This window comes from Schistocerca serialis, chromosome 2, assembly GCF_023864345.2.
Source record: "Schistocerca serialis cubense isolate TAMUIC-IGC-003099 chromosome 2, iqSchSeri2.2, whole genome shotgun sequence".
Taxonomy (NCBI): domain Eukaryota; kingdom Metazoa; phylum Arthropoda; class Insecta; order Orthoptera; family Acrididae; genus Schistocerca; species Schistocerca serialis.
The window spans coordinates 840,646,967-840,659,907 of record NC_064639.1 but is presented as its reverse complement, the minus strand read 5'-3'; the positions used below and the strand labels follow the sequence as shown (position 1 = coordinate 840,659,907).

The window sequence follows — 12,941 nt, the reverse complement described above, 5'->3', positions numbered from 1 at the left end:
GAGTGGGAGAAACTATTACACATAGGCATATGGGACAAGAAGATAGGCTCACCTTTTGGGAGGATGATGCGACCGCCATTTTTTTTCACTATCATAATACTCCAGACGTGCTGAAGACTCGACTGACTCGCCACGCAAAACAAAGTATTTCTTGCGCATTGTCTGTAAAGGAAGGAAAAATTATAAAATCCTATCAAACTAACTCATAGACAGAAAAGACTATAGAAAAAAATGTGACAATAATGAAAACAGATGGAAAGAAGTACTGCTGATTACAATGTAAAAGTTCTGTGTTAACATAAACATAACGTGATGGAAGATATACAGGTTTAATCTTTACACAAACATTACCAATTGTTTTTGGTTTCACCTTTTGCTATTCTGTATTTATACATGTACATAATGGCTACATGTTTCCACACATTACGAAGTGCTAAAATACCAAACTGACCAATAATTACAGTTCATAAAATGGGATGCCATTTGGGGAGAGGAGGGTGAGAATCACAGAATAACATCACAATTGGTTACCTGAAAAAAGATAAAATGACTCATGCTTATTATGCAACACCATCGAACTGTTTGAATGGCAAACTGAAGCAATCAAAATTAGTACGCAAAAAATGCGCTTCCATCAGAACAATGACCTACGCACACACTAATCTTTATAGTGGCAAATGTGTATGAACATGGTTTTTAAAACACTCCCCACCTCTATTCAGCTCCCACATACTGCCTCAAGATTTTTTCTATTTCTTAACCTCAAAAAATCATTTGGAGAGAAGAACTTTTGTTTGCTGAAGAAATTACTGTAGAGTTATCCAACCTTGTGACACTTTTCGAGGTTTTTTAAACATGGCTCCCTTCATATTTCAGTGGATGGCTGAGGATTTCTCTCAATATTGCTACACATCTCTTCTTTCAAATCCCATCTTTTCACAAAATTTCTCTCTCATAAGTGGGGATGTGGAATTTCTTTTGAGTATTACACTGTTGTGAGTGCAAGCTGCCGAACTATATGACGCTCTTTACTTTGCACAGGAAACTCAACCCCCCTTGGGGTTGGGTTGTTTGGGGAAGGAGACCAGACAGCGAGGTCATCGGTCTCATTGGATTAGGGAAGGATGGGGAAGGAAGTCGGCCATGCCCTTTCAGAGGAACCATCCCGGCATTTGCCTGGAGTGATTTAGGGAAATCACGGAAAACCTAAATCAGGATGACCGGACGCGGGATTGAACCGTCGGCCTCCCGAATGCGAGTCCAGTGTCTCACCACTGCACCACCTCACTCGGTCCTCAACCTCAGTGGATGCCACATTGTTGTAGTACCTTTATTGGAAGCTACACATTCTACTTGCTACAAATTGTCAATCTGAACCCACAACATTTCAAAAAATAAATTTTTAAAAGCAATCTTAAAACACACACACACACACACACACACACACACACACACACACACACACAAATGAAAGGTAACTGAACAAATAATTTCACTGTTTCAGGTTGGCAACCAATACACATGGTGTGATCTTTAGTGGTGGATCCAATCAGCAAACGAGTAGTTACACGCGCACAATTTGCTTCATCATGCTTTCGATGCGTCAAAGATCCATCTTTATTTTTCATTCTTGCACTTTTAAAATCACAGTTCGGCATATCCCATATCTTTTGTTAACAATATAAGGAAAAGGGTAGATTGCAACTCCCCATAACGATGACGTTGAGTTGCAGACAGGCACAACGAAAAGGCTGTTAAACATTCAGTTTTCAAACAAAGACTTCTTCAGAAAAGACAACAACAACAAACAAACACACACACACACACACACACACACACACACACACACACACGACTGCCACCACCAGCAGTGTGGACTGGAATACAACAGTCATGTTGAACAAAAGCAGCAATATGGAATGGATAGGGAAGCAGAAAGGATAGTTGGGTATTGGGGGAAAGGGAGAAGAGCACTGTCTGAAGGAGCATGCAGGGTCTAGATGGAGGCATGAGTCATGATGCTGTGGGGTAGAGAGGTGGGGAGGAGGAAGGGGTAACGGGGCAGAAAAGGGGAGAAACAGGGAAGGGAAAAGACAGGTGGGTGCGTTGGCAAAGGGAGCTACACGGTGAAGTTGGGGGGCATGAATAGGGAGGGGCTGATGTGACAGAGGGGGTGGAAACTGTTGGGTGGAAGGTGCAGGGACAGCAGGTTACCGTAGGTTGAGGCCAGTATAGTTTTGGGAGCAGAGAATGTTTTGTAAGTGTAACTCCCATCTGCACAATTCAGATAAGCTGGTAGAGGAGGGAAGGATCCAGAGGACCCAGATTGTGAAGCAGCCATTGAAATCAAGTACATTGTGTTCAGCATCACAGGGTGGCCTACTACGCTCTTGGCCACTTTGGTGGTTGCTGTTCATCCGAGTGGACAGCTGGTTGGTAGTCATAGCAGTACCAATATTCCTGAAACACGGTTGTTAACGTTTCCATCAAAATTCTCAGCTCCACAGAAGTTTCAGTCCCATCCAAAGGCCTCACCTTTATCCCTAAACACAAATTTAACCAGACCATGCTGGTCTTGCCAGAGACCTACTCTCCTTCTTCTGATCCCTGGAAAGGACATACTTCTTTGCGACCAATTCCTCCAACCAAAGCCAACCTAATCCCAACATTGAACCCTGCCTCTCCCAATTCATACCGACATCCAAACTGTTATCCCCCCCCCCCCCCACCTTCCCCTCCCACTTAACCACCTTCCAGGTACTCCTTACCTCCAAATTGCCCTCACTATCCTTCCCCAAGTTTCTTCTTACACCAACCTTCCGGTAGAAGAAATAGCAGCCATACACGATCTCAAAACAAATCCTGACCTTATCGTACAGGTTGCAAACAAAGGTTCCATCACTGTTGTTATGAATAACAGCAACAACCTGGCGAAAGGCCTCTGACAATTATCTGACTCCTCCACCTACAAACTCTGCCAGAGTGATCCCATGCCAGAAGTCCACCATAATCTCCAATCCCTGCTTGAAACCTTAGGCTTTTCCCAGAACCTCTTCCCTGAATCCATTTCACTCCTCAACCCTCACATCCTGCACACCCATCCTCTATACGCTCCCCAAAATAAACAAACCCAACAATCCTGGACACCCCATTGTAGCTGCTTATTGTGCCCCCACTGAAAGAGTTTCAACCCTTATTGACCACCAGCTCCAACCAATTGCATGTAATCTAGCCTCTCACATCTAGGATACCAACCACTCCGTTCACTGACTCTCAGGATACCAACCACTCCGTTCACTGACTCTCCACCATCCCCATCCCTTTATCTCTTGGATCCCTCCTTATCACTGTTGACACCACTTCCCAATACACCAACATCAATCTAGCCCATGCTCTTGCCACTACTGAACATTACCTCTCCCAATGTCCTTTGCACTGTAAACCCACTATGTCATATACCTTACTAAATTCATCCCAACTCACAACTACTTCTCCTCTGAAGGGAAGATATAAAAACAAATTTGCGGCATAACCAACTCTGCCCACATTAGATCCACCAACCACCAACAGTACCAGTGTTTCAGTGGCTGTCATCCCTTCCACACCAAAAAAATCCCTCCCACAAGCTGGCCTTGCCCAGTATGCTGAGGGTCTCACCACACCCTTCCGGACAAGCACTACCCTCAGACCCAGTCCACAACCAGGTCTCCTGTCTCGTGTCCCTACACATCCTCAATCCTCCAACCACCCCCACGAACCAGTTACAAAATAGTGCTCCCTTCGTCACCCAATACGCCTTGGACCAGAACAACTGAACCACATCCTCCTCAGGGCTATGATTACATACCATCATACCCTGAAATGAGAAAAATCCTACACAAGATCCTTCCCATCCCTCCTAATGTTGCGTTCCATCACCCACACAACTTCCACAACATCCTGGTCCATCCCTATGCCATTCCCAATCCCATCCCACTGCCATGTGGATCATATCCTGTGGAAGACTCAGGTGCAAGACCTGCCCTATCCACCCACAAAGTACTTCCAAGTCTCGTCATAGGCTTATCCTATCCCATCAGAGGCCAGGTCACATATGAAAGCAGCCATGTAATATAACAGCTCTGATGCAATCATTGTACTGCTTTTTATATTGGTATGACTATCCACCAACTGTTGACAAGGATGAAGGTCACTGCCAAACAGTGGCCACGAGCAAAGCAGATTAACCTGTGGCACAACATACATCTGAATGTAACATGCTTGCTTTAAATGGCTGTTTCACAACCCATGCCAACTGGATCCTCCCTTCCACCACCAGCTTGTCTGAAGTGTGCAAATGGGAGTTATCCTTGCAACACATTCTCTGCTACCGAAATTATCACAGTCTCAACCTATGGTAATCTATTGTTCCTGCAACCTCCACACAACAGTTACCATCCGCTCTATCCTATCACTTCCTCCCTCCTTATGTCCCCCATCCTCATTGTATGTTGCCCTCAGCCAATGCACCCACCCATATTTCTCCTTCCCTGCTCCTCTCCTTTTCCACCCCCTTAACTGCCCCCACAGCCTCCCGATGCTGCGCCTGGTGGCACTCTTTGTCATGCCTTCATCCAGTCCCTGCATGATCTACCAGAAAGTGCTCTTCACTCCCATTCTCCTCCCTCCCATCCCCCATCCATACCTGGCTATCCCTTCCCCTTCCCCCACCCCTTTCAAATTGTTGCTTTTGTTTGATGTGATGGTTGCATTTCAATCCAAGCTGCCGGAGACGGAGGTCATAAGTGTGTTGTGTGCTTGAGTGTGTGAAAGAAAGTGTGTGTGTTCTGTTTTCTTTTCTGAGGAAAGCTAAACTCTTTGATTACACAAACCTCTTCCATGTTTAAAAAATAAATAAATAAATAAAAAATAAAAACAATATTACCAGCAATTCAGACAGAGAACTTTCACTTATTTAATCATTTTACCAATAGCAAAAATAAAATAATGTAATTCAGATTTGTGCATACGGCTTATTTCAAAGTGATTAATATAACTTTTCAAAGTCTTAACTGCTGTAACAACATTCTCTCTTTCTTCTGCCTACTTACTGTACACTTGTTGGCACTGTCTGAAGCTTTTCTGACATAATAGCTGCTTAAATGGTACATAGGCATAATGTTGGACAGCCAGGCTGGGCACAAAAAAATTATGCGGACACATGCACCACAAACTGCAGCTAGTGATCAGCGTTCACACCAGCCACACTAGGATAGGTCCATAATTTGTCTCTCCCCAGCAGTTGGCTCTAGACATCACTTTATCATCTGTGATGAAGATACAGACATTCCCCCTGCCCAGGTGGCTGCATTTTTCTAGCAAGATATTCATTGGTTCACCACAACAGCTCTCCAAAGTAGTACCAGTTTCTGGTGATGAGAAGCAGTTGCCTCACAGAAATATAGTACAGTTACTAATTACACATGAGAGCCACTTAATCTATGCTGTAAAATTTGATCTACTTTATGGTGTGTGTGTGTGTGTGACAGAGAGAGAGAGAGAGAGAGAGAGAGAGAGAGAGAGAGAGAGAGAGAGAGAGAGAATCACTGCAGACAAAATAACACAGAAAACATAAAAAACTTTCAATATCTGTCACTTAGAAAGTCTAGCAAGAGGTGAGGATCAAGAGGAAGGAAGCCCAAAAAATTACAGATTTTATCTTTCCACTGCCTACCTTTCTTGCGTCATGTATAACGACAATTTTAAAATTTAGCCCAGTACTCACTTTTAGAGAAGTTCAACAGGGCTATTCAACCCACCACAGAATCCTCATGTAATCTGAGAACAGTTCCAAGTTATTTCATATGCAGATCAACATCTACTAGCCAAGCATACACAATTCACAAACTCAAATTATGAGCTTTCAAAAATACAGCAGTGGATAAACCTGCCACAGGAGCGAACTGTACCTGTTACACATTAGATCGGCTGTCTCCCTTCTGTGAAGAAAATTTTCAGGTCTGTACAGTCACAATGCGCCGTACCTTAAGCTTCTTTAAGTATCCTCGCTTCACTATCTCTCCCGAGCGACCATCGTGCCGGTCCGAATCCCGCCAGGTCGAGTCTCCGGCTGATGATGAACTCTTTACTGACGACATAGCTCTTTAATGTCGATGCATGGTGCCAGACACCTGTGGGAAGAAAAAATAAGTGATATACTGGCACAGTAGCATTTTAAAGGCAGCAAATAAATACGTCTGAAAAAATAGTGTTTCTAACTACCTTTTTAAAATAATTCATTAAGTATATTTTTATCATTTCTAGAATGAAGTTCAGTAAACAGATCAAGGTATGGATATACTGAAAAACTTTAGGCATTACATGGTGAGATCACCTCAAAATTATTTTGCTAAGCAACTACAGATTTGGTTTGTGTTATTGTTTTTATTGTATTGTGACTAAAATTGTGGAGGATTAACAAGGGGGCCATACGGGCTGCTCTGCCTCTTCCGCTTTTTCTTCACACTTACAAGATTTGAAGAAGAGTGCTCAGGATCAAATTTGTAAAGCAGTATGACACACTTGTCAAAAACAGTTGAAAAGTCAACTCTGTAGATATAAGAGTGCTGTTCAGTACAAAACATTGCAAGCGATGTAGCAAAGCCACCTGCAACTAAGTGCACTGCGATCTAGTCTTGAAATCACAAAGTCACTGGTTCAGTTCTCACTAGTGACAATATTTTTTTCGTTCTCTTTTGATTTCTATATTTATTATTAAACTGAAGTATTGATAAACAAATAATGAATCATAATTTACCAACATCAACAAAATGCACTGGTTTGTTTCCAACTACAAAGAAATGATTTTTGAAGAGGAATTTTACATGTCCATTCAATAAAGTACTACCAAATTAGCCTAGTGTGCTATTCAGTTTATCAATTTTTATTAATAGTTGCTGTGAAACAATAAGAATAACTGGTACTCTAGCAGCAGTCGTTGCCCAACTTGCCCTAGATCGTGTGCAGCCCTGCCTTGTGCTGTCTGCTACTAACATGCAGCAGAACTACTCAGTCACTGCTGGAGTATTTGTTATTCTTCGTGTTTCATTGTCCCTCTTAAGACATACGACTAAACCGAATACAGCATTAGGCTTATTTTGGATCGCTGTATTGAATGGTCACAAAAAATTCTGCTTTAAAAGTAATTTTGTGCGCAATGGGAAACAAGTAGATGTTCTTCATTGAGATGAGTGCCACGTTAAATATGTGTTGAGCAGTATCTGTCTGGCCAGATTCCATCTACACATTACGAAAATGAAACTGTCAACATCTGCTGAAACACCAGAGAAAATTCACCTGATGACTCTCAGGACACACACCCTGTATGCAGAAGTCATATAAAAGAACAAAAAACAGTTGCTACAATTGAGACTGACTCAGCAATTTCTCAATTACAAGACTGAGACATAGGCAGTATCACTACTGCTCAAATAGTATTACACTTTTACAATTACAAATACTACTACTCAGGCGCCTTCAAAGTCGATTTTTTAAATTGTTTCTGAGAGGTGTTTTATACAACTTTGGGAAACTGTGAGCAGCGACGGAGCTTCAAATTGTATACATATGAATAGAATCAAAGAGGGTCAAGAGTTGATGAAGGTCATCACTTCATAAAGTCCCCTGGTAAATCTCAAAAAACATTCTAGTAAGTACAGTCTCCAGTGTTGTGTATTCTGTGTGTCAAAATAAAAGAAAGCAACATGCATACCAATAATATCTTACAATATTCTTTCAAAAATTGCAGAAGCATGTAAAACGGCAAAAAAGTGACACGACCAAAAATTAGTCACACAAAGAAACATCACACTAACATGTCCTTTATATGTGCCTAAATTTGACATGAGCATCTACATCTACATCTATATCTACATCCACACTCTGCAAACCACTGGGAAGTGCACATCAGAGGGTATGTCCCATTATAGCAATTATTAGGGTTTCTTCCCATTCCATTACTCATAGAGTGCAGGAAGAATGATTGTTTGAATGCCTCTGTGCCTGCTGTAATTATTCTAATCTTGTCCTCACGGTCCCTACATAAGTGATATATAGGGGGTTGTGGTATATTCCTAGAGTCATCATTTAAAGCAGTTCTTGACACTTTGTTAGAATTTCTTGGGATGGTTCAAATAACTTACAGGTTTGCTGCCGGGTGACGTCGTCGAACACCGCCGATATTTCGACAGGAGCACACGCTGCCATTCTCAAGGCACAAATGCAAGGAAGAAGAAATGTGCTAGCAAATTTAATACCTCGGTTCACAGAGGAGAAACAAGGAAGACACCACACACAGAACAAGTGTCAACACAAACAAAGATAACCAACATCCGAAATATCGATAGTTACTATTAATCAACGGGTGAGGTAGCACTAATTCTGTCCCTCTGTTTTTTGATGAGAGACAGAGATGGGTTCCAAGCAGCATTCAAACAAAATCCACCATCTCTGTTAATAAGGTTGCTTGATAGTCTGATTTCAACAGCTTCCTTAATAACACTATCCCAATAGCTGGACGTGCAAGCCAGATCTCCGTGTTGTTGTATTCCATTGGATGACGGGTGTCAAGGCAATGTTCTGCAATAGCGGATTTGCTCGGCTGTTGTAAGCGTGTGTGACGCTCATGTTCAATACACCGGTCTTCCACAGTCCAGATTGTCTGACCAATATATGATATGCCACAACTGCAAGGAATACGATAGACCCCAGCCTTACGCAAACCAAGATCATCTTTTACGGAGGCCAACAGGGCCTTAATCTTAGAAGGTGGTCGAAAAACACATTTCACATCATATTTCCACAAAATACGGCCAATCCTGTTGGAAATGCTTCCTGCGTAAGGCAAAAAGGCCGTAGACTCAGGCGCCACTTTGTTGCTATCGTCACTCACCCGTTGGACAGAAGGCTGATGGCGCAACGCACGTTTTATCTGCCTCTCACTATAACCATTCTGGCGAGAGGTGACTTCGAGATGTGATAGCTCAGCTGCCAAACTTTCATGGTCTGAGATAATGTGGGCCCTGTGAACCAAGGTGCGAAGTACTCCTTCACGCTGAGCTGGATGGTGACAACTATCAGCTCGCAGATACAAGTCAGTATGGGCAGGCTTCCTATAAACAGAATGCCCCAACGTACCATCAGTCTTCCTTTTGAGCAACACATCAAGGAAGGGAAGGCATCCATTCTTTTCCACCTCCGTAGTGAACTGAATATTTGGGTGGATTGAATTCAGATGTTCCAAAAACCGGTTTAAATTCTCACTACCATGAGGGCAAACAACAAAAGTATCGTCTAAATATCTGAAAAAACACACAGGTTTCAAGGTCACTGACTCTAATGCACATTCCTCAAAGTCCTCCATAAACAAATTGGCCACAATTGGCTTCCCATTGCAGCTCCATCAGTCTGTTCGTAGTACTGACTATTGAATAAAAAGTAAGTGGAAGTCAGCACATGTCAAAACAAATTTGTTAACTCAACACCAAACCTAACCTCAATTAGCTGCAATGAATCAGAGAGAGGTACGCGAGTGAAAAGAGAAACCACATCAAAACTGATTAAAATATCAGAGTCATTCAAACGCAATCCCTGCAATCGACGTAAGAAATCTGCAGAGTTCTTAATGTGGTGTTCACACCTTCCTACTAGTGGGCTCAACAAACTAGCAAGATGTTTAGCTACATGATATGTTGGAGCACCAATATTAGAAACAATCGGTCTCAACAGGACAGCCTCCTTATGGACCTTAAGGAGGCCATATAATTTAGGTAAGAATTAAGACTCTTGATAGTCTCCTGTGACAAAGAACTTTTCTTCAGGAGGATATTTGTCGTTCTCTCAACACTCTTAGTAGGGTCAGCACCAATTTTGCGATACGCCGAATCAGAAAGTAGACACTGCATCTTCAAAAGATCACGTAGGTGATTTACGTTACAACCAACGTGTCATCATTGACTTTCTCACTGCAGAGAAAGAAACTGTGGGGGAATATTCACTAACACTTGTGCAAAGTCTATGGAGCATCTGCTGTTGACAAAAATACAGTTAGTCGCTGGGCAAGGAGGGTGAGGTCACCAGAAGGCAGTTCGACGGAGTTCCACGATTTGCATCGGTCAAGATCATCCACGGTTGTCACACGACATGGTGCAGCAGATGATGTTGTCATTTGCAAGAACAAACATGTTAAAGGATGTCATTCATGGAGGACATTTTGAGGAAAATAAAAGGATTATGACCAATGTTTGTGTATGATTTACCTAACAAGACATAGAGCAGCAAGTTACAGTCTGCCTTGTTTTGTTGGCACATTTTTCGAAGAAAGTGAGATATATCACAGTTCACACAAAGGTAGTATGATTTTCTGGTCTAAGTAAAATCCTCATTATGTACAAGAGTTGGAAATAAACTTGCCTCTTGTTATGATCGTGGTCCAGGATGTCGTCGTAATACATGCTGGGCTCATATTTTAAGGATAAATGACCAGAAATTTTTATTTGGACATGTTGCATTTGCAAACATGGTTAATACTTCAGCTCAAAGAAACAGGAATTGTGGATATAGTCTGATTACAGCAGCTACATCACATTGTTCTATTTGTGTATGAGAGTTCCTTGATGAACAATTTTGAGGCTGCTGGTTCAGCTCCATTGAAATGGCCACCACAAAGCCTGAACCTTACCATGCCACACAAGTCATTGTGGGGCACAATCAAGTCTCACATGGTCCAACATTGACACATGAAAAACAGCGACTATCTATTTGTACACAGCTCATTCACTTCATGTTTGAAGATGTCAGACTTATCAAGTGACTTATGGCTGTTTCTGGTACAGTATCATCTTGCTCTGCCTGAAACAGTATCATCTCTTCAACAATCAGTCTCCTCTGAATTTCCACAACGCCACATTACCTCTCACTGGTTGAAGAATGGCAGTCCTCATTTCACAAGGGAACACAGACTGCATTCTAACTAGAAAATGCACCCGTATCAGCAAGCAGTTACTTAAAGGGTAAACTGTCAACTACTCACTTTTTTATCACTTTCCTTTATCAGTTCAGGATTGCACAAATGAGTAATTGCAGAGAATAACCATGCAGCAGTTATGAAGCACCTGGCTTACCTTTGAAAGACATAACCACAATATCATGAAAGGATATATTGCTACTCACCGTAAAGATGACTAACTGAGTTGCACACAGGCACAACAAAAAGACTGTTAACACGTAGCTTTTGGCCAAAGCCTTCCTCAGAAACGAAAATAAAACACAGAGACCCTTCAAACAAGCAAGCATATCTCTTGTGTACATGACCGCTCTCTCTGGCTGCTGTGGCCAGAATGCAATAGTGTTGTGTTGAGCAGAAGCAGCAATCTCAAGCAGCAATCTGGATTGAGGTGCGGAAGAGTGGAGGAATAGTAGGGTACAGGTGGTAAGAGAGAGTCAGCACTGCCTGATAGAATGTGCAAGGACTAGATGGTGGCCATAAAAGGCTGCTTGGCACAACATTGAGAGGCTGTGTGGGGTGGAAGGGAGGACAGGGAGTGGAAAAGGAGAGCAAAGGAGAAGGCCAAACCTGGTGGCATTGGCAGACTGTGGAGAAGAAAGAAGGTGGAGGACATGAATTGGGAGAAAACGATAGGGCAGAGGGTGTGGAAACTTTTGGGTGGAGGGTGTGGGATCAGTAAGTTACCTTTGTTTGAGGTCAGGGTGATTTCAGGAGTAGAGAATGAATTGCAAGTATAACTTGTGCAGTTCAGAGAAGCTGGAGGGGAGGATTCAGATGCCCTGACTTGTGAAGCAACCATTGAAACCGAGCATGTTATGTTCGGCTGCTTGTGGTACTTTGTTCTGGGCCACAATTTGGTGGTGACCATTTATCCTGGTGGGCAGCTGGTTGGCAGTCACACAAACATAAAAAGGAGTGCAATGACTGCAGCAAAGCTGGTGTACGACATGGCTGCTTTAACAGGTGGCCCAGCATCAGATGGGGTAGTATAAACTTGTGACAGGACTGGAATAGAAAGTGCTGGGTGGATGGATTGGGCAGGTCTTGCAAACTTGGCCTTCCACAGGGTGTGGATTGTTGGTGGCATAGGGATGGTCTAGGATGTCATGAGGTTAAGTGGGTGACAGAGCAGCACTTTAGGAGGGGTTGGAAGAATCTTGGATAGGATGTCCCTCATTTCCAGGCATGATGATAGACAATCAAAGCCCTGACGAAGAATGTGGTTCAGCTGTTCCACTCCTAGGTGGTATTGGGTAACAAAGGGCCTGCTCCTTTACAGTCGAAATGCAGGTACTGTTGGTGGTTGGTGGATTTAATGTGGGCAGAGGTGTGAATGGAGCAATCAGAGAGGAAGAGATCAATGTCAAGAAAGGTGGCACGTTGGGCTGAGGAGGATTAGGTGAAGCAGACGGGAGAAAATGTGTTGAAGCTGTGAAAGAACAAGGAGAGGGTGTCTTTGTCCCGAGTCCAGTTCATGAAGATCTTGTCAATTAACCTGAAACTAGTGGAGAAGTTTCTTTCCAATAAGAAGACAAGTGGACAAACCATAGAGGAAAAAGTAGGCTCTGTTATAAGAATATTGCAGTGCATAGTGTTGGTACACACTGTAAGTGAATATCTAACATGAGAATGATTAGTTTTGAACGAGACAGAAGTAAAAGCAAATAGGCAATGTTAAGAACAGTGAAGGGCATCCATTTAATGTATATGAAAATGAATGATGTGAGGAAAACATGTAGGGAGGAGAATAACTTTAACATTAGAGATTGGATTTTTAAGAAAAATACATCACTCAGCAATTTGGAATAATAGCCTATATCCAAGTTGAGAACACTAATTATAGTTGAGAACACTAATTATACAATTTTAGGTTTTCTTTGTTTAGGGGTATACCGTA

General features: G+C 42.4%; 1 protein-coding gene across 1 annotated transcript in view; it reads right to left on the bottom strand.

Annotated features, from left to right (window-relative positions):
• Window positions 1–12,941, bottom strand: part of LOC126458111 (mucin-17) — a 211,722-nt gene that overhangs the window by 185,521 nt on the left and 13,260 nt on the right. Inside the window, exons 2-3 of the mRNA XM_050094940.1 lie at window positions 6,024–6,170; window positions 53–162 (exon numbers count right to left, since the gene is read on the bottom strand). Coding sequence (XP_049950897.1) covers window positions 53–162; window positions 6,024–6,137 — 224 coding nt within the window. The 5' untranslated portion in view covers window positions 6,138–6,170. The remainder of the gene's footprint in view (window positions 1–52; window positions 163–6,023; window positions 6,171–12,941) is intronic.